The following is a 27792-nucleotide window of genomic DNA, read 5'->3' as shown; positions in this document are numbered from 1 at the left end:
TCTGATTTCTGTAGGCTGAAGTGTCAGGATAAGGGTTTGAGTAGTGTAAATGTGGCCATCAATCTCTCGCAATTCAAACTATTAACATGTCATTGTGAAAGGCTTTTCTGTATATGCTGAATCAGTGGAATGTTTTTAATTGTCTGCAAGTATTTATTATGTTAGCAATCTGCCTTCTAACGCCAGTGCAATAGGTACTGCAGCAACTCTAGCCTGATTTATGGACTTGTGATTCAGAACTAACTGTTCCCTTGGCCAAGCTGTTCCAGTACAGCTGCAAAACTGAGACCCAACAATATGGAAGGTTTTCCAGTTATGTCCTGAGCGCAAATGGCAGGCTTTTTGCAGTCGGGACAGTTATCATTTCTTCTCAATCATCAGCAAAGTGATGAGTAATGTTCTTGACTTTATCATTTGTAACATATGTAGCAAGACCCAGACAATATTCAGGCTTCGGCTGATAAGTGGCAAGTAACATTCCTGCCACACAAGTGGCAAGCAATGACCATCTCCGACAAGACATAGGGCAGGATTCTCCAACTTCACGCCGGGTTGGAGAATCCCCATGGGTGGCGCGAATCCCGCCCCAATGCTGTCTGCTGTATTCTCCGGCGCCATTTTTCGGGCGTTGGCGGGATTGCCCCCCCCCGGCAATTCTCTGGGCCCCGATGGGCCGAGCAGATGTCCATTAGTCGTAAGTCGGCTGGGGCAGTCTTTGGTGGTTGGGGGCCCACGGAGGCCTGGCCCGCGACCGGGGCCCACCGATCTGCGGGTGGGCCTGTTCCGTGGGGGCACTTCTTTATTCTGCGGCAGGTCCCCGTAGGGCTCTACCATGGCCGGCGCGGAGAAGACTGAAGATTTGGCGCATGTGCCAAAATACGACGGCCGATCTGTGTATGCACGGAATCACGCCGGCGGTTCCGCGCATGCGTGAGATCACGACGGCCATTCCACGCATGCGCAAACTCGCGCAGTACCTTCGGCGCCGACTCGAACAGCGCCAACCCCTCCGGCTTTCACCTAGCCCCCTGAACAGGTGAGAATTCCTCACCTTGGGGACCCGTTGACGCTGGAGTCGTTGGCGCCGGTTTTCCCCCTGCGTGGCGACTTAGTCCCCGGAAGGGAGAATCCCACTGATAATGTGACCATCTCCCTTTGACATTCAATGACATTGTTATAGTTGCATCGTCCCTCCATCAACATCCCAGAAGTTACCGTTCCAGAAATGAAATGGAACCAGCCATATGAATTACTGTGGTTACGTGAGTGAGTCAGAGGCTGGAAATTCTGAGGCAACTAACTCACCTCCTGATCCACCAAAGCCTCTCCACCATCTACAAGGCAGGAGAATGGTGGAATACTCTGCATTTGTCTCGTGAGTGCAGCACCAACAACACTCAAGAAGCAAAACATCATTCAAAACAACACAGCCTGATTGATCGGCACCCTATCAACCACAGAATCAGAAAAGTACAGTGCACAAAAGGCCCTTCGGCCCATCGAGTTTGCACCGGCACATGGCAACTGATCTACCAATCCTAATCCCACTTGTCAGCATACACTTGGCCCATAGTCCCAAATGTTAAGACATGCCAAGTACTCATCCAGGTACTTTTAAAAAGTATGTGAAGCAACCCGCCTCTCTTATTCTCCCAGGCAATGCATTCCAGACCGTCACCACCCTTTGGGTAAAAAAGCTTTTCCTCAAATCCCCCGGACCGCACCTTGAACTTGTGTCCCCTCATAACCAACCTCTGTTCATAACAAAAATGTTCCATCCCAGGCAACATCCTGGTGAAACGTCTCTGCACCCTCTCCAGTCCCATCACATCCTTCCTGTAATGTGGCGACCAGAACTGCACACAGTACTCCAGCTGTGGCCTCACCAATGTTCTATATAACTCCAACATGACTTCCTTCCTTTTGTAATCCATGCCTCGATTGATTAAAAAGTAAGTGTATGCCTTTTTCACCACCTTATTCACCTAGCCTTCTGCCTTCAGAGATTTATTTACAAACACACCAAGGTCTCTTTGTTCCTCAGGACTTCCCAGTGTGGTGCCATTCATCGAATATTTCCTTGTCAAATTGCTGCTTCCAAAGTGTAACATGTCACACTTTCCAGGATCTGCCACTTCTCTGCCCATTTGGCCATCCGGTCTATATATCTTCCTGCAACTGAAAACTCTCAATCTCACTATTAACCACTCGACCTATCTTTGTGCCGTCGCAAACTTACTGATCCTACCCCCCCCCCACATAGTGATCCTACAACCCCCCCCCCCCCCACATAGTCATCCAAGTCATTTATATAAATGACAAATAACAGGGGACCCAGCACAGATCCCTGTGGTATGCCACTGAACACTGGCTTCCAGTTTCTAAACCAGCCATCTATCATCACCCTTTGAATCCACCTTATCAAGTTCTCCTGTGTCCCATGTGCATTTGCCTTTTGTTTTTGAAAGTCTCCCATGTGGGACCTTGTCAAATGCTTTGCTGAAATCAATGTAAACTACATCAACTGCACGGCCCTCATCTACACACTTGCCACGTGAGCAAAAAATTAAATCAAATTTGGTCGGCGGGACCTTCCTGTGACAAAGCCGTGCAGACTATTCTTGATCAAACCTGGCCTTGCCAAGTGGAGATATTCTCTCCTTCAGAATTTTCTCCATTATTCTCCCCACCACTGACATGAGTCTCACAGCCTGTAGTTCCCTGGCTTATCTCTACAGCCTTAAATAAAGGAACTACATTCACGGTTCTCCTGTCCTCTAGCACCTCTCCCGTGGCCAGAGATGAATAAAAATTTGGATCAGGGCCCCTGCAATCTCCACCCTCGCCTCCCACAGCAACCTGGGACACAATTTATCCGGAACTGCAGATTTCTCCACTTTTAAGCCTTCCAACACATCTAATACCTTATCCCTCCCTATGACAGCTTGCCCAATAATCTCATTCTCTCTCCCAGAGTTCCATATCTGCCTCCCCATTCTCTTGGGTGAAAACAGATGCGAGATGTGAATATGAAGTATATTGACCAGAGTCTCACCAGGAAATATATCGGCTGCTGTAAATTCATATGAGGGTGGAATTTCTATGCTACCCAAATACAGACACTGATCACAATTGAAAGGAAGAGCTTGCATTTATGTTGTGCCTTTTAAACCTCAGGATATCACAAATTGCTTCTCAGGCGATGTAGTGCAGTCAATGTTATAACTGTAGTCAATTTCACACACAGCAAGGTTTAAAATCAGTTGTGATATAAATAAACAGATGATCTGTTCTAATTTTAATGGCACTGCTGGCATTTATTACCCATCCTAGTTGCAGTTGGGAAGGTGGTGGTGAGCTACTTTTTTAAAAAAATAGTGCAACCTGTATGCTGAAGGTACTTCCAAAGAGTGTTAAGAAGTTCCAGAATTTTGACCATGACATAAGGGAACCAGCAGAGCTCATGCTCCAGGCCAGAGGTAATTACAGAATAATGTTACAGGAAAAACTGAAACATTCACTCTCTCCACTACCTGTACACAGTGGCAGTAATGTATAGCATCAAAAAGATGCAATGCAGCAACTCACCAAGGCTCTTTCTATGGCACCTTCCAAACTCACTCTACCACCAGGCACATGGGAATGCCACCACCTGCAAAGGTCCCCTCCAAGCCACACACCATCCTGACTTAGGAAATATATTGCCAATCCTTCACTGTCACTGGGTCAGATCCCTGCAACTCCTTCTCGAGCTGCACTGCAGTGCAAGTTCAAGGTGGCAGATCACTTCTATCACCACCTTCTCGAGGGGAATTATTGATCGGCAATAACTGACAGACTTGCCAGCGACATGTCGCACGGGCGAATAAAAAATAAATCTCTGTGCAGTGAATACTGTGGGCTGATCCCCTCAATCACAATCATCTCAGTATCACAAATAGCAAGCTGACCATCACGTTTGATGCAAGTTCAACGTCGGAGGAGCTGATGTTTATGAATAGAGGCAGCAGTGATTGAAAACAAAATTGCTGATTTAACTGTTGTTAAATTGTGTTAAAAGATGCATTTTAATAATGAAAAAAAGGTGGAATGAAGGAGAATCTAAACGGTTTTACGTTTTTCATGATATAAAGGGGACTTGCGAGCAAGATATTGAATTCAATTCAAAGGGGTCAGTGAGGTAACTGGCAGACTGACTGAGGTTAGGATAATTGGAAATGAAAACCTAAAAGGCTATGGGCCAACTGACTGCATGTGGCACTTCGAACACTGTGGTTCAGAGAGACAGATCATTATAGTCAATGCATAGCGGTCAGAGCTGGTGCAGTGCTTATTCTACTGGCAGGAATGTGGGACCTTGTAGATCCTTCTTTCAGAGAGCTGGCATAGGTATTACAGTCCAAATGACCTGTATGCTGTAAAAACATTGTGATTTATATTGTGAAAGCTCCATGGCTGACACTAATCAATTCTGTATTCATCGGGTTGCTGTCAGCTTATTCTTTTCAACTCTGTGCAGTATAAAATCCAAGAAAAAGTAGGTTGAGGTCATTATTACATCAATAATATTTCAATTTGAGCCAATGTAATGAGAAAAGGAGATGCTTTAACCCTTCGGCTGTTACTTCAGCCTAAAGTTACTTTGGCTGTTACTTTCAGTCGCTTTTGGACATTTCCAATATTCTCATATTGCATATTGTACTGTTCACTAATACAAATGTTGAAGACTAAAATTACCAAAATGTCAGGATAAATTTTGTGACCGCAATATTAATACAATAACAAAATGGGCAGCACGGAGGCACAGTGGACAGCACTGGGACTTCGGTGCTGAGGACCCGGGTTCGAATCCCGGCCTGGGTCACTGTCTGTATGAAATTTGCATATTCTCCCCGTGTCTGCATGGGTTTCACCCCCACAACCCAATAAAAAAATGTGCAGATTAGGTGAATTGGCCATGCTAAATTGCCCCTTAATTCGAAAAAAATAATAATTGGGTATTCTACACTTTTTTTTATTTTTTAAATACAATAACAAAATAATGAGCAATATATCTTTTTCTGTCACCTTCTCTACCCTCTGCCTGAGTTTGGCATTTGTCCAACCCTCTCGTATCTTTATCATGGCAAATTTACCTTTGGCTTATTTTTTAAAAATATTCCATATTCCAGAAACTCTGAAAACCAATTCCACAAGATATTTTATTCACCAATCAGATGCAGAATTTTTAAGCTTGCTATAGTTATATCTTGGGTACAGTCATATGTCAAAATGGGATAGGTGCTGCTGCAGATAAGTATGTTTGGGCAAGGTAACATGCGAATAGCACTGTAAGGGTTAAGTCACTGGCTTATTCATTCAGGTAGAAGATCCCATGGTGTTCAACTGTCTGTAAGGTTCCTGCCTTCTGAAAATACATTCCAAAGGTCTGTCATGCTTTGATTGAAGAACAATTTTTTGACATTAGTGCTAGATTTTCCTTTCACCATTTTAAATTGCTTATGTAAGGCTGCATTTATATTTAAGCATCATCGAGTAACTGTGGTAGAAATTGAAACAATTTGAGAGACAAATGATTTAAAAGTAAAATGTTTCAAACTATCAGCTGAAGTACTCCTGATCTTGGAGAGGAGTGGGAAACTAGTCGTAGCCCCCACCCAGCCAACACTTGAATAAATAATGCAGGTTACTGGTGGTTGAATTAACTGCACTTATTCTACAACCATGACAAATGTCATCAAACTCGCCAAAAGTTTCAGATGCACTGTGGGTACCAAACCTATCAGTGTTGGTTGTGATCGCAATCAATTGATGTACTGTACACTGAAAATGCATTGCCTGCCATTTTGGATTAAGTGACCCTTTATCAACCTGGATCCTTCTTGAAATGAACATTTAACTAATTAAAATCTTTAATCAGGGATTTTAACCTGTTTTAAGACCTGATAATGAAATTGCTCTGTGCCAGCACCTGTTTCACTCATTCATAAGTGGATGGGGAGATATTTCTTCCAACTATATTGGGGAGACCGTGGTTGTCGTTGATGTGTTGGCTTGTGTAGGCTTGAGAGATGAACAGACACTTCCAACACAGACGAAGGTTCAACTCAATTTTATTAACTACTTCTAACTAACACACGATGACTGTGGGTCTAAATGATGCTAACTTAAACTGGAGACCTAAGCCTTGTCCGAACCAGTTGATTCTGTCAGCACGTGTTGTGAGTCTGTGCTGGGCTGAATAAGTTCCTGTTACACTCCAGAGGCAGCACCCAGAATGAGCGGGAACCGTGGTGCCCTCTGCCTTTATAGTGCGTGTATTCTAACTGGTGATTGTCTGCGGTGTTCGTACATGTTGATTGGTCCCTGTTTGTGTCCATCAGTGTATGTCTGCACCATGATATATTGGTATATATTATGACATCCCTCCTTTTATAAAAAAATGTTGGGTGTGTGGAGAATGTACCTGGCTACGTGTGAGGTGCAAAGACATATGTACAAGACTATATACAGGGAATAAGACTATTTACAGAGGAAGGTGCCTGGTGCAGATGATTACCATGAACTGGAACAACCAACAAATCTATTTACAAATCACTGGATAACGAATGCAACAACAAAGAATATGGGAAAAAGAACATTTCAAAAAGCCCACATGTGTGCAGAGTTCATAAGTTCAGTCTCTGAGGTGGACGACAAACTCTGGTTGACCGCCTAAAGGGTGGGGCAATGGCTGGCGCTTCAGGAGCCGGGAAGGCTGCAGCACTGTCAGGGGCAGGCAGAGTGACCGGAAGCACCACACAGTCCATGGCGGGATCAGTAGAACAGCTGGTCGGAGGATCCCGTGACGACCCTGGAACCAGGCAAAGAGCACGCCTGTTGCGGCGCCAAATGGATCCATCCGGTAAGCGGACCAGGAAGAAGCGAGGGGCCACCTGCTTTAGAACGACAGCAGGCGCAGACCAGCCACCATCCGGGAGGTGGATGCGAACCTTGTCGCGTGGATGGATGTCGGGAAGGTCAGCAGCCCGTGAGTTGTATGAAGTTTTCTGCTGCAGTCGAGACATCTGCTTGCGGTGGAGCACGGGGACATGGTCGAGGTTGGGAGCGGGAATTGATGGCACCGTCGTTCTGAGGGTGCGGTTCATTAGCAGCTGAGCAGGCGACAGGCCGGTGGAGAGGGGGGCGGAGCGATAGGCTAGCAGAGCAAGACGGAAATCTGAGCCGGCATCGGCGGCCTTGCTGAGGAGCCGCTTTACGATGTGGACCCCCTTTTCCGCCTTCCTATTGGATTGGGGGTATAGGGGACTGGACGTCACGTGCTGGAAATTGTAGTGTCGGGTGAAGCCGGCCCATTCCTGGCTCGCAAAACAGGGGCCATTGTCCGACATGACCATCAGCGGAATGCCATATCGGGCAAATGTCTCCTTACACGCCCTGATCACAGCCGAGGATGTGAGATCGTGCAGCCTGATGACCTCCGGGTAACTGGAGAAATAGTCGATGATGATGACATAGCCCCTGCCCTATGCATGGAACAAGTCGATGCCCACTTTGGTCCAAGGCGATGTGACGAGTTCATGGGGCATCAGGGTCTACCGTGGCTGGGCGGGCTGAAAACGCTGGCAGGTAGAGCAGTTGAGCACCACATTGGCGATGTCATCATTGATGCCCGGCCAGTAGACGGCCTCTCTGGCCCTGCGGTGGCACTTCTCGATCACTAAGTGCCCTTCATGGAGCTGCTCCAACACTAGCTGGCGCATGCTTTGTGGGACGACGATGTGATCCAATTTCAGGAGCACCCGTCGACAACCGGCAGGTCATCGCAGACGTTGAAAAATTGCGGGCATTGGCCCTTGAGCCACCCTCCGACATGAGGCGCATCACCCGCTGCAGAGGTGGATCAGCCGCTGTCTCGCGGCAAATTTGCATCAGTCGTGCATCCGTAGCTGGCAAATGAGAGGGTGCAAACTGGACGTGAGCGTCTATTTGGCAAATGAAGCCGTCATGATCACATGGAATTGACCTTGAGAGAGCATCGGCAACGACAAGGTCTTTGCCCGGGGTATAGATCAGTTGAAAGTCGTACCCGCGCAGCTTGAGTAAGATACGCTGGAGGCGAGGCATCATATCATTCAGGTCCTTCTTGATAATATTTACAAGTGGGCGGTGGTCTGTTTCAACCGTGAACTGCGGAAGCCCATAGGCGTAGTCGTGGAATTTCACGACTCCGGTGAGAAGCCCGAGACACTCTTTCTCGATTTGCGCATAGCGCTGCTCTGTGGGGGTCACCGCCCACGACGCATACGCAACGGGGGCCCATGACGAGGCCTCGTCTCGTTGCAGGAGCACGGCACCAATGCCCGACTGACTGGCATCAGTAGAGATTTTGGTCTCTTTTGTCGGGTCGAAAAAAGCCAACACTGGGGCTGTGGAAAGCTTGGCCTTCAGCTCCTGCCATTCAGGCTCATGAGCAGGGAGCCATTGGAAATCTGTGGTTTTGCGAATCAAGTCTCTGAGGGCCGTGGTGTGTGAAGCAAGATTCGGGAGTTCACCATCCCCAGGAACCGGAGAACCGCTTTCTTGTCCTTGGGCGTCTTCATGGATGTGATTGCTGCAATCTTGTCCTTGTCCGGAAGCACCCCCTGGTGGGAGATGTGATCCCCCAGAAACTTGACGCTTGACTGGCCGAAGGAGCACTTGGCCCTATTGAGGCGGAGGCCATGTTCGTGGATGCGCCTGAAAACACGCTGAAGGCGGGCGATGTGTTCCTGCGGGGTGGTTGACCAGACGACAATATCGTTGACATATACCCGGACGCCGTCGATCCCCTCCATCATCTGCTCCATGATCCGGTGGAAAACTTCGGACACAGAGATGATGCCGAATGGCATCCGGTTGTAGCAGAACAAAGGGTGTGTTGAACGTACACAGCTTCCTGCTTGACTCATCTAGTTGTATCTGCAAGAAGCCCTTCGAGGCATCCAGTTTTGAGAATAGCTTGGCGTGGGCCATCTTGGACGTGAGCTCCTACCGTTTCAAAATCGGGTAGTGCTCCCACATGATATTCTGATTTAAATCTTTAGGATCAATACACATCCGCAGCTCGCCGGACGGCTTCTTGATGCAGACCATGGAGCTTACCCAGTCTGTGGGTTCCGTGACCCTAGAAATGACTCCTTGGTCCTGGAGGTCCTGGAGCTGTTGCTTGAGGCGGTCCTTGAGGGGCGCTGGGACTCTGCGAGGTGCGTGAACGACAGGCGTGGCGTTGGGCTTGAGTAAGATTTTGTACGTGTAGGGGAGCGTGCCCATGCTTTCGAAAACATCATGGTATTGCTGGATGATGGAGTCGAGTTGCGCCCTGAAGTCTGTGTCAGAGGATGCAGACACATCGCTTGAAGAGAGAGAGTGTACTCTCTGCACTAAGTGGAGCAGCTTGCATGCCTGCGCACCAAGCAAGGAGGCTTTTGAGGCAGCAACAATCTCAAACGGGAGAATGACTGTGTGAGCACGATGTGTCACCTCAAGGCGGCAGGAGCCGCTGGCAGCGATGGCATTGCCATTGTAGTCCAGCAATTTACAGGCAGATGGCAGGACAGCAGGCTGTACGCAAAGCTTGCGAAAATCAGATGACGCGATGAGATTGGCAGAAGCGCCAGTGTCCAGGCGGAACCTGACAGTGGACCGGTTGACACCACTCATCATCCTGGCTGAAGCTGTGGACGTGGACGAGTTTAGTGCCACGCTTGGGGGACATCCTGTTGGTAGTAATGACGCCGATTTGGAACGGGACCTATGGGTCATTGCAGGCACAGTCAGAATCAAGGTCCAGAGCAGGTTCATTGATGTCAGGCTGAATAGCCCTGACGTCTCTGTGGGGCTGGGTGGACCTTCGAAAAGCAGCAGGCATGGAAGATCTGCACATTGCAGCGTAGTGGCCTCGTTTGCCACACTGCAGGCAGCGTCGTGATGTTTGTCGTGCCACCGTGCATGCGCGGGGTGATCCATCGTTGCGCGCACCTGCGCGAAGCGGTCCGTGACATCAGCGCGCTCGCTGCGTGTGGGCGCGGGACTCCACAAAAAACGCGCGAAATGGCCGCCATCATTCAGGTCCAGAGCCTGAAGAGATTTTATCATCTGGACCCGTTCTGCCTCGTAGGGGGCTTGCCGTGCCGTTTCAGCAGCCTGGATGCAGGAGTAGCGCGTTGAGGCATGCTCATGAAGCACACAGGTCTCATTGGCCGTGGAGAGAGTGAGCTGCTTTACTTTTAGTAGCTGCTGGCGCAGGGGCTCAGATTGAACACCAAAAACAATCTGGTCACAGAGCATGGAGTCAGAGGTGGACCCGTAGTTGCAGGACTGCGCAAGGACGCGGAGGTGGGTAATAAAGGACTGGAAAGGCTCGTCCTTACCCTGAATTCGCTGCTGAAACATGTATCTCTCGAAGCTCTCGTTGACCTCGACCACGCAGTGGCTGTCGAACTTCAGAATTCTGGTCTTGAACTTCGATTTGTCCTCCCCCTCATTGAAAGTGAGCGAGTTGTAAATGTGCAGAGCGTGGTCACCGGCTGTGAAGAGGAAGAGAGCAATCTTACGTGCGTCCGAGGCAGCTTCCAGGTCCCTGGCTTCGAGGTACAGCTGGAAGTGCTGTTTGAAAAGTTTCCAGTTGGAGCCCAGATACCCTGCAATGCGGAGAGGCGGCGGCGGATGAACGGAGTCCATTCTGTAGGATGGCACGAGACTGGTGGAAGGCAGATCACTGAAGGGTAGTCTCAGAAGTGCGAGCATTCCTCAACTCTTGGTACCATGAAGTGTTGGCTAGTGTAGGCTTGAGAGATGAACAGACACTTCCAACACAGATGAAGGTTCAACTCAATTTTATTAACTACTTCTAACTAACTAACACACGATGACTGTGGGTCTAAATAATGCTAACTTGAACTAGAGACCTAAGCCTTGTCCGAACCAGTTGATTCTGTCAGCACGTGTTGTGAGTCCATGCTGGGCTGGATGAGTTCTTGTTACACTCAGAGGCAGCATCCAGAATGAGCGGGAACCGTGGTGCCCTCTGCCTTCATAGTGTGTGTATTCTAACTGGTGATTGGCTGCGGTGTTTGTACATGTTGGTTGGTCCCTGTGTGTGTCCATCAGTGTGTGTCTGCACCATGATATATTGGTATATATTATGACAGTCGTGTTATTAATCCTGGGGTAACACAGACTGCAACTGGATGCAGTTAGACGTTGGTTCAATAAGATTTATTGAACTTCTGTAACAAGGCACACAGCTTGCTATGGATTGACACTCTACTACTCTAAATATACTAACTCTAACTAACTAGACCAGGCTAGCCCTGAGCCACGTGTAGAAGGTGCTAACTAATATATACACCCTGACTGTCACTACAGTTGTCACCAGTAGAACGAGGCGAAGTGCTGATGCCTTGTGTGTTTTATAGTGGGAAGCCCCCCTCTAGTGTTCTGTTTAGTGATTGGTTGTGTTCTGTTATGTATGTTGATTGGCTAACCTGCGTGTCTATCACTGCCTGTCTTTACCTCATGATGTGTATGAGTGCATATTATGACAGTGGTCTTCCATCCCCACCACAAACTCTGTTTCCTAGCCACATTCTCCATCAATCTCACTGAGGCTGAACCAGATTGTTCACAACTTTGGTGTTATGTTTGACCCCAAGATGGGTTTCCAACCGCATATCCACACCACTGTTAAGACTACTGACATCCATGTCTGTAACTTCACCTACCTCTACTTCTACCTCAGTTCATCAGTATTGAACACCTCTGGACTTAACTATTCTCATGGCCACCCTTGCATCTTCGACCATCCAGAAATTTGAACTCACCAATTTCTGCTGCCTATATTCTAACTATCATCAATTCCCTTTTATTCACCCCTCTGCTCACTGACCAGGTTCATAGAATAGAAACATAGAATTTACAGTGCAGAAGAAGGCCATTCAGCCCATCGAGTCTGCACCGGCTCTTAGAAAAAGCACCTCACCCAAACCCACATCATCCCCGTAATCCAGTAACCCCACCCAACCTTTTTGTTTTTCACACTAAGGGCAATTTAACATAGCCAATCCACCTAAACTGCACACTTTTGGACTGTGGGAGGATACAGGAGCACCCGGAGGAAACCCACGCAGGCATATGGAGAATGTGCAGACTCCACACGGACAGTGACCCAAGCCGGGAATCGAACCTGGGATCCTGGAGCTGTGAAGCAACTGTGCCAACCACTGTGCTACCATGCCACCCGTTGTCTCTAGTCTGGCAATATCTGACATTTAAAATTCTCATCCTTGTTTCCAAATCAGTCAATAGCCTCCCCCCTTCCTATCCCTCTCTGGCCCTACAATAGTCCAAGATCTCTGTGCTACCCCATTTCTTGTTCTTTCACATAGATTGGCAAATAAAATTAGTAGCAGTACTGTAGAGGAGGAATTCCTGGAGTGTATACAAAATGGTTTTCTGGACCATTGAGGAACCAACTAGTGAACAGGCCAGCCTAGATTGGGTACTATGTAATGAGAACTGAATCATTGACAATCTAGAAGTGTGAGACCTCTTGGGGCTGAGTGACCGTAATAGGATAGAATTGTTCATCAAGGTGGAGAGTGACGGAGTTGATTCTAAGACGAGGGACCTGAATCTTAATAAAGGAAACTACGATGGCATGAGGCACAATTTGGTTATGATAGATTGGGAAACATTACTTAAAGGAATGACTGTGATAGGCAATGGCAAACATTCAAGGAGTGCATGGGGGAACTGTAACAATTGTTTATTCCTGTCTGGCACATAGACAAAGTGGGAAAGATGGCCAAATCATGATTTACAAGGGAAATTAGAGATAGTATTCAATCCAAGAAAGAAGCAGTGTTCTTGCTCTAGTTGGAGTTGAAGTAAAGGTTTATCAGACTGATTCATGGGATAGCAGGATGGACCTCTGAGGATACATTGAGTTGTTAGGATTGTATTTGCTGGATTTCAGAAGAATGAGGGGGGATATCATAGAAACCTATAAAATTCTAACAGGATTAGACAGGGTAGATGCAGGAAGGATGTTCCCGAAGTTGGGTGTGTCCAGAACCACGGGTCACAGTCTGAGGATACAGGGTAGACCATTTAGAACAGAGATGAGGAGAAATTTCTTCACCCAGAGAGTGGTGAGCCTGTGGAATTCATTAACACAGGAGGTAGTTGAGGCCAAAACATTGTAGGCGGGATTCTCTGCCCAACAAGTGGACCGAATCCATCGCACCAGGCAAACAAACAGAATAAATGAAAAGAAAGAGGATGCCAACTCTTCGATTGAGAAGCTGGAACGTTAGGACCAGTGGAGCTGCAGCTGGATGATAACGCACACAGGATAGCTGTGATTGACACAAAACGCGATAAGCTGTACATAGACATAGCTTCCCTACAACAGATGAGGCTCGCCGAGAACAGATCGCTGAAAGAAAAATATGCACATTTATCTGACAGTTCAAGAATTCGGGTGAGAAGGGTGTAGGCTTTTCCATTCGGAACTCACTTCTCTCAATGATGCAACTCCACACAAATGGTTCAGAATGTGGGACGGGATTCTCCGTCCAGCAACGCCCGAATCATGAGGCACGATCAGGCGGAGATACACCCGTCAGCCGATAATCGAGGCCGGCACTGGGCACCTGTCGGAATGCTATGCTCGACAGCAGTATGAATGCGTTCTACGCCACATGTACAGTAAACACATTCACATATCAATAATGGGCCTGTCCCGGTATTCTCCAGGACTCCCGCAATGCTAATTATCAGCAGGGAGGTTCACTTGTGGTTTTAAAAATTGGGGAAACAGGCAGTGGCTGCTGAGGGAGAGAGAGGAGGTAGGTCATATTTTCACTGGAGTGACCGTGGGCTGATGGTCCTGCTGCTGGCATGGCTGGTTTGGGGGAGGGGTTGGCACATCTGCCATGGCCAGGGGGGGGTGACCAGGGAATGGCCCATGGGGTTAGGGTGTCCCCTGGGACCAGTGTACCCAGGCATGCTCTGCCATTGCCGCAGCCTGCAAAGCAGCCACCCTTGGTTGTATGGAGCGACACCGACCGTGTGGGTGCCCTCATGTAGCCCCTGGCTCTGCGTTTGCATCTCCATTATTAATGGGACCGCCCTTTCCAGCTCGTGGCATGCCTGGTCAGGGCACGTGGCCATGGCGGCCGGTGTGGGTGCTGGCATGTGGTGCAGGTTGGGTTCGGTCCCCTTTTGAGGGTGGGGGGGTCGGGTTTGGTTCCTTCTGCGGGGGAGGGGGGAGGGGTTATGGGTGTGTGGTACAGGGGTTGATGCCAGGGCCACAGTGCTACCTACTCTCCCTGGCCACCCTGAGGAGTTTGTGCAGCTTCCATCGGCATTACTCTTGGTTCGGGACGTGGGGCCCACGTTGTTCATAGCCTCTGCCACCTGCGCCCAGGCCTGGCGTATAGCGGCGGGTGGCAGAGGGTGTGACCAAAGCGGGCTTTAGAGGCTCCCCCATCAACTGGCACTGCTAGTCCTGGATGCCCACTCCCGTCTCTACCAAGGTCTCAATGCTCACAGCCATGGAGCACCGACTTCCCTCTGGTGCTGTGTCACATTCCTCTGTGACTGTCTGAGGCCATCCAGCACTCGGGCAATGCCATCGACACCCGCAGCCATGACCCATTGTGAGTGGGCCAAGCTCCAGAGCGCCGCTGCAATATCCAAGTTGCCCTGGTAACAGGTCGGTCTGTCATGTATCTCAACCACTGTCCCACTGTCCGCACAAAGTGCCCCAGGCATAGGCATCCCGACCTATGGCCAATTGCTTTGCCCCAAGACCTCCACCGTGGATGCCACCCATGCCATGTTGTCCTGGGTGACACATGTGGTCGGCACCGTCTCCTGCCCCTCCAACTGCACCTGCAGGTGCTGGATGGTTGCTGACAGCCCCTCATGTGGTCCCCGGCTCTGTGTCTGAATCTCCAGTGTCGATGGGACTGCCTTTTCCAGAAGCCTGAGACATGTCTGGATGGCAGATGGCCCCTGGGGTCGGACCACCCTTTGATTATCTGCCCCTTCGGGGGCTCCTACCTTCACCTGATATACCACTGCATGTTCGTGGTGCGCACCAGATAGTGCCCCAGGAGCCTCTTCACTAACATGCCCAGCCAAGGTGAGTGTCTCTTGGATGGTGGAGGGTGTTCGTAACAGCTGTGCTCCGAGGTGTTATGAGCTGGTGTTTGCGGGTTTGCGTCGCCGTCCGGTGCTGCCTTGTAGCTCGATGTGAGGCAGGGAACACCAGAGGGCCCACCTCATAGCCAGGTAATCCTGCAAGACACACAACATGATGCATGGCTGGATCACGGGTTGGGGTGATGCGGGGCAGGTGTGGTGGTGTGGAGATGGTGAGGTGCTGGGGTTGGGGTGGTGTGGGTGTGATGGCTGGTGTGGGGGAGGTGGGGTGGTATAAGAGTTGAACAACCCCCTTGTGACATGCATGTCATAGGGACAGCCCACCTCAGCTGGATGCCCCGATGCCGAGCTCCACCTTGGGGACTATCCTCTCTCCGGGCCCACCGACCAGGTCCAGTGCCTGGCACTCGCAATGGTGAGGGGCCACAGGTCTGGCAAGCCCCCTCCAGTTTTCTCTCCCTTCCTGCCATTGTGCACAACTTCTCCTCAGGGCGGTTGGGGGAGGGGGGAGGAACACAAAAAATGCACAGTGTTAGGCAGTTGGACGTGGGCAGCACAGGAGGTGGGCAGCACAGGAGGTGGGCAGTTGGTGGCTTTTGTGGGCATGGCACGGGCCAAGGAGGGCAGTATGGGTGCTGGCATGTGGTGCAGGGTAGGGTGCAAGCAGACTGCCGGCATATGGGTTTTTTTCGCCCGCTAGGTGTGGGGAAGGGTTACGCTTGTGTGGGACAGGGGTTTGTGCCAGGGACATCGTGTTGCCTACTCACCCTGACCACCCTGAGGACGTTGTGCAGCTTATTTCGGCACTGCTGGCCTGCCCGGGCGATGGGACCCACTGCACTCACAGCCTTTGCCACCTGCACCCAGGCCGGTGTATAGTGGCAGGTGGCAACCTCCTTCCCACCCCAGGGAACAGGGCAGCCCGCCACTCCTCCACGGTATCCAGCAGGGCCCCCAGCTCAGCATCCACACACCGGGGTCACTTTCTCCGTGCTGCCATTTTGTTGGCTGAGATGAATGTGTGTGGGAGGAGAGTACCAATATGCAGCTGCAGCTCGTCAGCCTCTCGAGTTGCAATCCCGACCCTGGCGAATCGGACACTGATTTTAATTGGAATCTTGTTCCTCTTGGCACCGATGGTAGCCCATTAACGATCCTGATTTGCTTCGGGACCGAATTTGGTTGTCATAGAGGACCACAGGTTCAGTCCTGATGTCTGCACTTAGTTTCTGAAATGGAGAATCCCACCCCAGTTTTGTGAAGAGTTTGACACTGTTATCAGCAGAATCTCTAAGTCAGAACATCTTTATCTACTGGGGCTTTCAATGTAAAAGTGGGTGCATGGTAATGCACCATCAATTGGACTTGAGTCATAGTGAAGTTCCAAACAACAGGCTTTAATACGCTAGATGTGAGCCCGGCAGTGGTCATACAGAGAAAGGCTGACTGCCAGCCAACGTGAGCTCTTATACCCCGCCTTGTAGGCGGAGCCACAACCAATTGGCAGAGAGGCACATGACTTGCCTGCGCCAATGGGCAGCGAGGCTGCTGTACCAATGGCAGCCTGGTTCTCTGGTAATATGATCTCTTTAGCCATACTACCACACATGGCCCTCCTGCCTCAGATATCTTGACCTGAGAAAGATAATTGAGAATGCACAGAGACTATTTGAGCTTTCTTGCTACCATGTGCTTTGTGTAACTAACATCTTCTTTCAGAACAAACTATACCACAAGGTGTCCTGGGGACACCCAAGGTCAAAGGACTGACTCCACTGGATCTGGTCATCACCAGACCTGACTCTCTGAACAACATTCTCAGCACATGCAGCTACCACAGTGCTGACTGGGCTACGTATCACTCCCTGGTGTTCAATGGAACTGGATACAATAATTCTTTCACAGGAACTGGATACAACAATTCTGCCACCCTCGTATCTAAATCAGCCATACTGCTCACACACATAAAAACAACAGTTGCATACTCAATTGAACAGGCACTCTCCAGCAATCCAACCCAGATTGCAGAAGCAAAATGGTACATTTTTCAAGATATCATTTAAAATACTGCACTCTTAACATATCGAAAGCAAGAGCAGAACAACATGGCTGTTTCGAGGCTGGCTAATAGCATCTGCCATTGAAGCCAAGGGGTCCATTCTCAGTAATTACAAGAGAGATCTGAGTGAGAAAACTCTGAACACACTTGAAGTAAAGTCCAAAAAATTGCTAAGCAATGTGCCAATGACGACTGGTTCAATTCTGCCAGAACAACCAGATATCCTGTGACATATGGAATGTCTGGGGCATACATGAAGGGATCACAAAATCAACAGATCCATCAAAAAAGAAAGCAGTTCTATTGAATAAGAAAAGGCAAGGGACGTCACATTGAGTGCAATGAACTGCTGAGAGATGGATGGAACACTATTTTATGCTTTGGCAAAACACTGCCACCGAGGAAACTTTAGTTACCATAGAGAGCTTGCTCCGTTGGAAAGAGGGGTGCCGTGTCCTGGATGTGCATGATGCAGGGATTGTGACAGTATGCAAGAACAAGGGTGATGCATCTCCCTGTTGAGCACTGTGGGAAAAGTATTTTCCTGTGTTTCTCTTGTCAGACTGCAGATCCTGGCTGCACACATCTATCCTGAATCCCGGTGTGATTTCAGGACTGGTAGGTTTACAATTGACATGATTTTCTCAACCGACAGTTGCAAGAGAAAAGGTGTTGACAAAGGAGGCCATTATATCTTACCTTCATTGATCTCACCAAGGTATTCAACCATGTGAGAAGAGGCAATCTATTTAAGCTGATGGTGAAAATTGGCTGTCTGCCAAATCTGCTCAATGTGATCTCTTTCGATAATAACACAATGCATAAGATCAGCAATGACAGGGCAACATCAGAAAACTTTGAGATATCAAACAGGGCTGTGTTTTAGCACTGACACTTCAGTTTATTCTTCTCTTTGCTGCTGTATTATACCTTCAGATCATCTACAGAGGGTGTCTGCCTCCATACCAGAAGTGAGCTTTGCTCATCTGAGATCCAAGATGAAGGTACACCAAGTCCTCATCAGACAGTTCTTGTTTGCTGATGATGCCACTCTGGCATTTCATTTTGAGAAACACCTGCAGCAACAAATTGACAAACTTTCTCACATCTGGAAAGTGTTTGGTTTGACCACCAACATCAGGAAGACAAAGGTCAAGATCCAGGATGTTGCCATACCACCATCACGCTGCATTGACAATGTGATACTACAGGTTACTGATAGCTTCACATATCAGGCTACACAGTCACCAGCAATCTGTTATTTGATGCTGAAATCGACACATGCTTTGCAAAACCTTCAACTGTTATGTTCAAGCTGAATAAGAGTGTGTAAAACAACAGCAACCTGACTCATAACCCAAACTACGAGAATACCAAGCATGTGTCCTCAGTACAATCCTCTTCAATGGTGAGACCTGGACAATATATGCTAAGCAGGAGCAAAAAATGAACAGTTTCCATCTTCCCTGTCTCAGACGTATCCTTGCTATCTCTTGGCAGGACGAGGTCAGCAACTCAGAGGTCCTGGAGTTTGTTAATTCCATCAGCATACACCCATTGCAAAGCCAACAACGTCTGCACTGGCTCAGCCATGTTCATTGAATGGATGATGGTTAAATAGCTAAAGCCGTCTGAGTGATGAATTGATCACTGGGTCATGACTTCCTGGACATCCATACCACCACTTCAAGACACCTGCAAGTGAGATATGAAAATGGCGAAATGGCAATTGAAGGCCATGATCTCTGGACGTTGACTGTTTGGAAGGGCATTGGAAGAAGCAAGCAGAAATTAATGTTCAGATAGCCAAGAGGCCCAGAGAAAGCAGAGGGCAGTGAATTTTGCACCTTCTCAGCCCACAGTCTTCGTCGGCACCAAATGTGGCTGAGACTGCCATGCCAGAGTGGGGCTCCAGAACCACACCAGTTGATGCTTAACACAGAGTTGATCACCACGGCTCAAAACATGTCTTACGAGATCGAAGGCTGACACCAGCAGTTATCAACCCTAATGTGGCTCGCCCAATGTTGATTCACGTTTCTTTGATGTACCTTGGGACATTTACAATACTAGATGTGCTGTATTTATATGACTTGTTGGGATGTAGACAAGCTTCCATGCTTTGTATTCAGCACTATTGTCCTTGCCATGAGTGTTCTGCTGGATCAATCATTAGATACGTGCACAGACCAGAGGTTGATCTTTCACTCTGAGCAAGACACAGGGTTTGGGACTACCTCCAGGTCCCAAACCTGCCTTTAGGAGAAAACAATTCCTAACTTGGGATTTTCAGGGAGGCTCACCCTTTGGCATGGAAATGGGTTCCCTATCCAACAGAAAAAGCATCCAGTCCATCTTTATTGGGGGCTAGTGGCAGGAGGAATCCCTCTCCAGGTTAGCCTTTGAATGCACCCTTTCCAGGTCGGCAAGCAGAGACTAGGCTGCTACATTCCCACCTCCAGGCACCTGAACTGTCCCTGTCATGTCAGGAAACTGGAGGCTTACAGGAAAATCCCAGCTGGCCAACTTTCAGTGCCTTTAATAAGGCCCTGGATGATCCAAATTGCCCCCCATCTTGTGGGGGCGAGTAACCTTGTCAGGCCCTGAAGCTGCCTCAGCTAAATGTGCTGGCAACAGGAGCAGGGTCTGGAAACTAGCCCGCTAGCAGGGACCTTAGGTTTTATCTGTCTCCGTTCCTGACCTTGATGGGACCTGAAATTTCTGCCCTGGAGGTGGTGCTAGAAGAAGCAAAGGAGGCCCCATGCATATATTTAACAACCACATTTCCTACCCCAACTTGATTGAGGAGCAGTGTGTTCAGCACCTTTTCTCACATATGTCACTCTCATTGAGATGCAATACCCATTGGCACCAAAGGAGCCCTACACTAGAGCATGAACAGGACGTCTATAATCTAAGCGTGGCAGTGCCCCACCAACTCTTTTCCAGACTCCAGCCGTTTGAGTATGCAACATCAACCAGTTTGCAGGTGGCTGCCAGAAAAGGAAGCGTTTTACTCCAAGTGGAATTAATTCTCTTATTATTCACTAGCAGGCACCCAAGGGGACAAGACATTATAGACTGCAAGCATGATGCTTGTTGTGTGTGCTGAATGGGATCAACTAGGGATCTATACCAAAAGCAAGGGATCCCACTCACTGGATGTCCTGCTCATGTGCAGGTTATTGCCCTATTCTTGGCAGTAATCATGATGCTTTTATCTTGTGTGAATCCTCTATACCTCTTTCTACGCAAAGATGATCAGATTTGAGGCTAGCTGCTGTGGGACAAGGGGTGTTCCCCGACATGTAGCTCATTGGGAACCATGTTATGGACCTGGACACACACTGAGAAGTGTTCCAGTCAGGTCTATGCCTCTAACAGAAGCACCAGGAGCTCGAAATCAGCCATCTGCAGCAAACAGCTCCAGATAAATTTAACAATACTGACAGTCTTTAAATTCACTATTGTCTGCTATATCCTCCATAACTGTGCTCTGTAAGTAACTGGCCAACAGAGTCACCTGGGGAGAGAGAAATGCAGGAGGAGGAAAATTAACAGGAAGATCAGGATGCTAACAAAGGGAAGGACCACAGGTTGCCAGAGTTGTGAATCATTGAACACTTGAATGATCCCTCTATCCCCGATACACCATTCACCCTCCTCCCATTTACTAAGTACCATATGAAAATCCATGAAATGTACATTTCTTGGTGTTACATTTAAAGTGTAATGTAGGTTAATAGTAACTGCTAAATTAAGAAAAACCCAAGGTGCTCCATTGTGTTAATTTCAGATTTCCAAACAATTTACATTATTGCAGTTTATTCTGCAACCTATTCTGCATCTGTGGGTTAACATCTGCATTTTACATTGTTTTCTTGTCATGGGTTGCATTTACTTCTGTTAACAAACTTGATTGTTGATCTTGAAATAAACTTTATTGGAGAATAGTAGATACACTTTCCCATGCCCTTGCTGCCGAGTAGTGTATTTTCCCTGTTCACAGCTTCATGCCAGGTATGCTGGCGTCTGGCCTTATGATATTGATTTCTGCTAACCCAAGAAATCTTGCCATTTCAGCACTGCATCTACAAATTGAGATGCAGTCTCATCTATGAAATAAGCTTTCCAATTTGACCTCATTGGTGGGGAAGCTTTTAGAATTGATAAAAAGGGACAAGAATTAACAGTCACTTTGCTAAATTTGAAATGACTAAGGATAACCAACATGGGTTTGTTAAGTGTAAATTGTTTTTAAAGAACTTGATTAAGTTTTTGGATGAAGTAACAGAGAGAACTAATGAGGATAAAGTAGTTGATGTGCTGTGCATGGACTTGTAAAAGGTGTTTGATAAAGTGCCACATAACAGGCCTGTCAGCAAAGTTGCACCCTTGGGATAAAAGGACATTGGCAGCATGGATACAACATTGGCTTAGTCACAGGAAACAGTGTACGTGGTGAACAGCTGTTTCTTGGGCTGGAGGAATTTTTATAGTGAGGTCTCCCAGGGGTTGGTATTTGAACCATTGATTTTCTTGGTCTATATTCACAATCTAGGGCTTTGATGTGAAGGCACAGTTTCAAAATTTATAAATGACACAAAGCCTTGTAAGAATTGCGAACTATGAAGAGGATGGTGATAAACTTCAAGTGAGCACAGACAGACTGTTGGAGTGGGATGATAAGTAGCAGATGAATTTTAGTGCAAAAAACTGTGAAATATCGGTCAGAGGAGCAGAAGAGGTAACATAAAATAAAGAATATAATTCTAAAAGGGTGCAGGAAGGCGAGGCCTGAGGGTATATGTGCATAAATCATTGAAGTTGACCAGGAAGTAGCGAGGCCGTTCATGGAATGCTGTGTGGTGATATGAGTAGGAGCACTGCCATTGGTGCAGAGCATTGGTTTCCCATTGGCTCTGGCTGGTCATGTGCCTCTCGTCTGATTGGCTGGGACTAGTCATGTGACTGCTCACCAATTGGTCGAGAGGCAAGTAGACCCTGCCTCCGAGGCGGGGTATAAGTACCCAGGTTTCCCGGCGGTCGGCCTTTCTCTGTAATCGACCACCGGGCTAACAACTAGCTGGTTAAAGCCACAGTTTGGAGCTTCATCGTGTCTCGCGTCCAATTGATGGTACATCATGCTGGGCTTTATAAATGAAGGTATCGAGCACAAAATGAAGGAAGCTATAATTAACCCTTACAAACACTGGTTCCAACTCATCCAGAGGATTGTGTCCAATTTTGGGCATCACTCTTTGAGAAGGTGTGAAGGCGTAGGAGAGGGTGCTCCTCAGAGATTTATGAAAATAGTTCTGTGGATGAGAGGTTTCAGTTACGTGGATAGATGGGCAAATCTGTTCTGCTTAGAGAAGATAAGATTGAGAGGGGATTTGACCGAGGTGTTCAAAATCATGAGGGTTCTGGACAGAGAAGATAGACAGAATCTGTTCCCATTGGCAAAAGGGATGAGAATCAATGGACACTAACTTAAGGTGATTGACAAAGGAACCAGATGTGAAGTAAGGAAAAAGACTTTTATGCAGCAAGTGGTTAGGATGTGGGAGGTATTTGCTGAGAGCGTGGTGCTGGAGGCAGATTCAGCCATGGCTTTCGAAAGGGAATAGGATAACCTACTGAAGAGAGGAAAATTGCAGGGCTATAGGGAAAGACCAGAAAGTGACACCACCTGAATAGCTCTCAGAGAGCTGCAATGAATGCATGGCCTCCTTCTGCTCTGTAACCGTTCTATGATTCTAAGTGCATAAACGAAATGTGGTAGCCCCCAGAACTGTGATCCATTTGACTAGGCTGGCATCAGCGAGGGTCATGAGCATTATTTGAACAGCTGTTAAATTGGTTGATAAATGTGAAGCCAGCATTAACAGAGGTAACGCAGGATTGGCTACACTTTCCTGGTGTTAAAATTGATGCCAAAGTGGTGAAGGATTGCTTCAACAGGAAACCAGGCAAGTTTCACTTGGAAGGTTATTAGCAGCAATATATCTCAAAAAATAAGAATGTTAATGAATCTAGAATGAAAAGGGGAAAACATACCTCAAAGTCCCATTTCATTTCCCTCAGTTAATTAAATGCTAAAAGCATCTTTGTATTCAGCACAGCATGCAGGCATGCAAGCACATTAAGCATGTTATTGTCCTTCAGCTCTAAGGTCATATTCAAACACAAATATAATTACACATTATAAGCATTAAACACATCTGATATCTACCTGAATATATCAAAGAAACTTTTCAATCAAATTGTTCCAAGGTTTGACTTAAAGATGCCATTTAAATTTTGTAATCTAAATACCATCAATGTCGCATTGGTCCTTAATAAATGCACTTGACATCTGACAATTAGAATTACTGAGATAGAATTGATGTTTAAGGTTTCCTGCATTAAGTTTTCTTATTGGCAATGCTTATACGTATCTGTATGAGCTGCAGCAAAATAAAATATACCATTTTGCTTGTATCATGTGAAATACAAAGTGTTTTTCCGTATTTAGCTTGTATATTTATAATCACGATATCACTACATTTAGTTTGGTAGGAATGTTGGTTAGAAAATAGCTATGAGGTAAGAATTAAGTCCTTCACGTTAAAAAAATGGTGTTGTAAGACACATATATCAAGATTCATTCATCCAGCTGCAGTACCCCAATTAACTGTGAAAATGATTTGGACCTAAGGAAAGATGTCAGATTGGTCAGAGCAAATATGTTTCGGCAAGTTTAGGTCTTTTCAGATGTCGAGCCTCATGTAATGTTTATAAACTGATGTACAATTGTATTTTGTGCAATAAATAGATATGACATCCTGTGCAGAATATCTCTCTATAGGTGAAATTGATTTCTCCTTCTATCAATGAACAATAGCATGAAAGGAACTGTATCAAAATATTGATCCTAGATTGGCCATATCCTGGGGGTTTCAGCCTCCAAAAATGAAGAGTTAAAGCCTGTGTAAATCTGTTACCAACTAATACAACATGTGAGAATCTTTCTCTATTCAACTCCCAGGATTGCAAAGATTTCAGTACTGAAGTGGTGATCAAATCATTACCAATTGGCATTATTGCTCACTTTATTCAAATAAACCTATTTACTTGTCTATTTTGTATCAATCATAGATTTGTATCAGTGAAGAGTTAATTCAGCTCTGAAATAAGAAACCTCATTTCTAATAAGTCTGTAGGACGCTGTTATTTGCATCTGATACATTTTAATCAAGTGTTTGTCATTCCAAAATCTGCTTTGCATTACGATAAAAGAGGTAAATAGTGATAGTGGCATGTAGATTTGTATCACACACAATAAATGGCGAATGAAAATCTCATAACAATCCAGCAGTGATCAGATTTCCTGAACTGTTCTTGCGAATTGAGGCGACAAACTGCAGGAACTGTTATTTTATTCTAACCAAAGATGAAATTGTATGCATTTGCAATGTATGCTTCTCTGTTCCCAGTGAAATCAGATGAGCTGCAGACAATCAAGAAGGAACTGACCCAAATCAAAAACAAAATTGACTTCTTACTTGGAAGACTGGAGAAGATTGAGAAACAACAAAAGGCTGACGCCGGTGGGTAGCAATAAGCACCAGTAACAGACAAGTCATCTTGGGATAAATTAAGCCGGCATAGTGCCATCAGTCACACTGACAGGTCAGGAAGGATACATGGCTCAAAGTGACTTTCATTATATAACAAGCTCTTAAAATTTTATCGTAACGTAATGGTTACTTTAAATCAAACGTTGCAAGCAACTGAAGCTTGAAGCAGAAAAGGTTGTCAGTTTTATTCTAAGGATAATTTGGAATGTTATGATATGGTTGAAAAGAATACAATCATATGCTGAATCCCAAGTGATCGGAATTAGGTCACTCTGGGTAAATTTGTGCGCACCAGTTTTTGGATGTTTACAGCCGCTTGATAGTACAGAACCTGAATATTGCTGAAAAGAGAGACATGTTGCCAAAACTGTATGTCTTGCACTATCAGGACAAATGCAAAAATGTCAAATTTTAAACCATCACAGCAATTTATACTATAGGGCAAAAGGGTGCTATTTGGTTGACAAGTCATTTTTGATTGGCTCAGACATTGCCATGGAGAAAGCAAGAGAAAACTATCGGCTCCCCAAACTCAAAAGAGGTGCAAGGCTTAAATAGCAGTGGGGAATTCACCAGCAGAGCTGGCGGGAAACTCCCTGAAAAACCCTCCACAAATGAACTTCAAACTGATTCCGTTAAATTCCACCCAATGGGTGGAATTCTCCCATCCAGTCCGCACTGGGTTTGGTGTCAGGCGGGACCAAATCTGGCAGGAATCAAAATGTCAGAAACCCACCGACAAAACATCATGGGCAGGATTCTTCAAAAACCGGCAGGGCGGGCAACTCCGGTGCGAAGGAGTGGCGTGACCACTCCGGCGTCGGGCCTCCTTACTTGGCAGATAATTTATGTTGCCTCTAGCAAGTGTAAGTCACATTGTGAACTTGATTCATTATCTGAAATTGTTTTTTGATATAACTTTAATCACTCAGGATCATTCATCAAGTGCTGCCCAATCATAAAATTACAGCTTACAGTAGGCATTTTCTGGGGGGTTTTGAAAGTTTGAGCTGGGTGAATACAGTAACCCCACTAAAGGGCTCTCCACAACTGTCTACCACAGCCTATCTTCTGACCGGCCAACTTACACATTGGATTTAATATAGCTCCTCGCTAGATAACGTTATTCTTATCAGTAATCTTTTAAATGTGTTCACCTTGCAAACCTGACACAGCAATAGAGCACATTAAAGCTACCCTGGAAGACAATGGCTTGATCAGGTCACTGTTTGCTGTACACCACGAAAACTTACAAACAGGCCAAAGGCTGCCAGCTTTGGACCTGAAAAGTGCCCAGTTTACCTCAGATTACCCTGGAAAGGCAAAGTCTCTCAAAAATCTGAACAACAGGTTAAGCAAGACATGTCATGCTGCTACACTGCAGTAGCAAGTGCTATTTTCTACTGACAGGATGATGCTGTCAGTCCAAAAAGACTTTCTGCCTGCAACCCAATTGAGCAATGTTGTGTATGAATTTCAGTTTTGTTGTGAGTATCCCAATGATTGGCTGATCAAATTAAACAACGTATTAATTGAGTTGTTTATAGTAAGCAGAGTACAGACTTGACTCAATCAATTTAAGATGATCTGCCTAGCTTGTAATGTGGATCATTTACACTTGCTAGATGTGACATACTTTCATACGCAGGGACCCGTTCCCTGCAAGCAAAAGGAATATGTTCATGCCTTGCATTTTTCTGAATTCTCTGGGAGCTCGGGGAGCCTCAGTTCTCTGTGGCATTCATCACAGAAATGCATCAGTCAATAAGGGTCAGCTTGCCAACCAAGTAGCACCTTTTTTTCTGTGTTGTAAGTTGTTGTGATCGTTTAAAATTTGGCAAGCTTGCATTTGTCCTGATGAGTGCAAGGTGAAAAATTTTGACAACATGTCTTTATTTTCACAATTATTTGGATATTTAGTGGTTAGTTTCTCATTTAAAAATTGGCAATGCCATGGGCAAAGACAAAATACCATGACTGGGTGTGTGATGACAATTATTCCCGCAGTTGTGGCAGGAGCCAAGGCTGGAATTATAACAATGATGTCTTACCTTTACCTTTTGCCCGTTGATTCTTTTTTTGCTATGAACCTAATTGGTATGGCATGTTGGTGTGGTGATGGGAATGTTAGGGTTGTGGGTGACCCCGGGGGTGGAGGGTAAGGATGATAGGATTCATACGGATGAGCCTATGCAGTTGAAATGGTGAGATTGGTGCTTTGAATTGGGTTTAATTAGCTTAATGTTTCATTTTCCAAGCTGTTTCACAAATAAATCTAAATTCTTGTCCCAGTGTCGAGATACTGAGATATTTTGCATTACAATGTAGCCTCAGAGACACCTCTGAGTAATAGGTACTATTTTGTGTCCCAGGAGTCATGGTACTTAGCAAATAGACTCATAAATTGGGTTTAAAATATTGCAAACTTATTACACTGCTTATCTGACATCAAGGATTGATGAGCCAAATGTCTTTAAATTAGATATTGAGAAAACTGAAGCCATTGGGCGGAATTCTCCATTTCTGAGACTAAATACTGAGCCGGGTGTCTCCATTAGCACCTTTCCCTCTGTCCAGATTGGGGGCATCCTGCACCAGATTCTGTGCTTAGGACCTCATTATTATAAACAGGCGAGTTCCCCTCCGGATCACCTGGCGGGCAGCAGCTGATTTGTTGGCCTGTTGTCAGCTGATAGGTTCAAAAGTCCCGCCATATTTAAACACCAGTCCAGCACACTCATATCACTTTCTCCAGCCCACCTGCCAGACCACGCAGGATGTCAGCAACCCACAGGAAAAGGCTATCAGCCTCAAGAAGAAGTCAGTTCCTCGATTCAACCAACTTCCCCTGAGACTATGACCTGAAAGACACCCAAGCTCCACATGAACCTCTACCCA

General features: G+C 46.6%; 1 protein-coding gene across 9 annotated transcripts in view; it reads left to right on the top strand.

The window, feature by feature from the left end:
• Positions 1-27792, top strand: part of LOC119972445 (RNA-binding Raly-like protein) — a 1269223-nt gene that overhangs the window by 1140779 nt on the left and 100652 nt on the right. For all 9 annotated transcript variants that reach the window (XM_038809148.1, XM_038809145.1, XM_038809147.1 and 6 more), the window contains one exon: positions 24751-24864. In XM_038809148.1, coding sequence (XP_038665076.1) covers positions 24751-24864 — 114 coding nt within the window. The remainder of the gene's footprint in view (positions 1-24750; positions 24865-27792) is intronic.

Source organism: Scyliorhinus canicula, chromosome 10 (genome assembly GCF_902713615.1).
Source record: "Scyliorhinus canicula chromosome 10, sScyCan1.1, whole genome shotgun sequence".
Taxonomy (NCBI): Eukaryota; Metazoa; Chordata; class Chondrichthyes; order Carcharhiniformes; family Scyliorhinidae; genus Scyliorhinus; species Scyliorhinus canicula.
The sequence above is the reverse complement of the archived record's forward strand: the minus strand, read 5'-3'. Positions and strand labels throughout refer to the sequence as shown.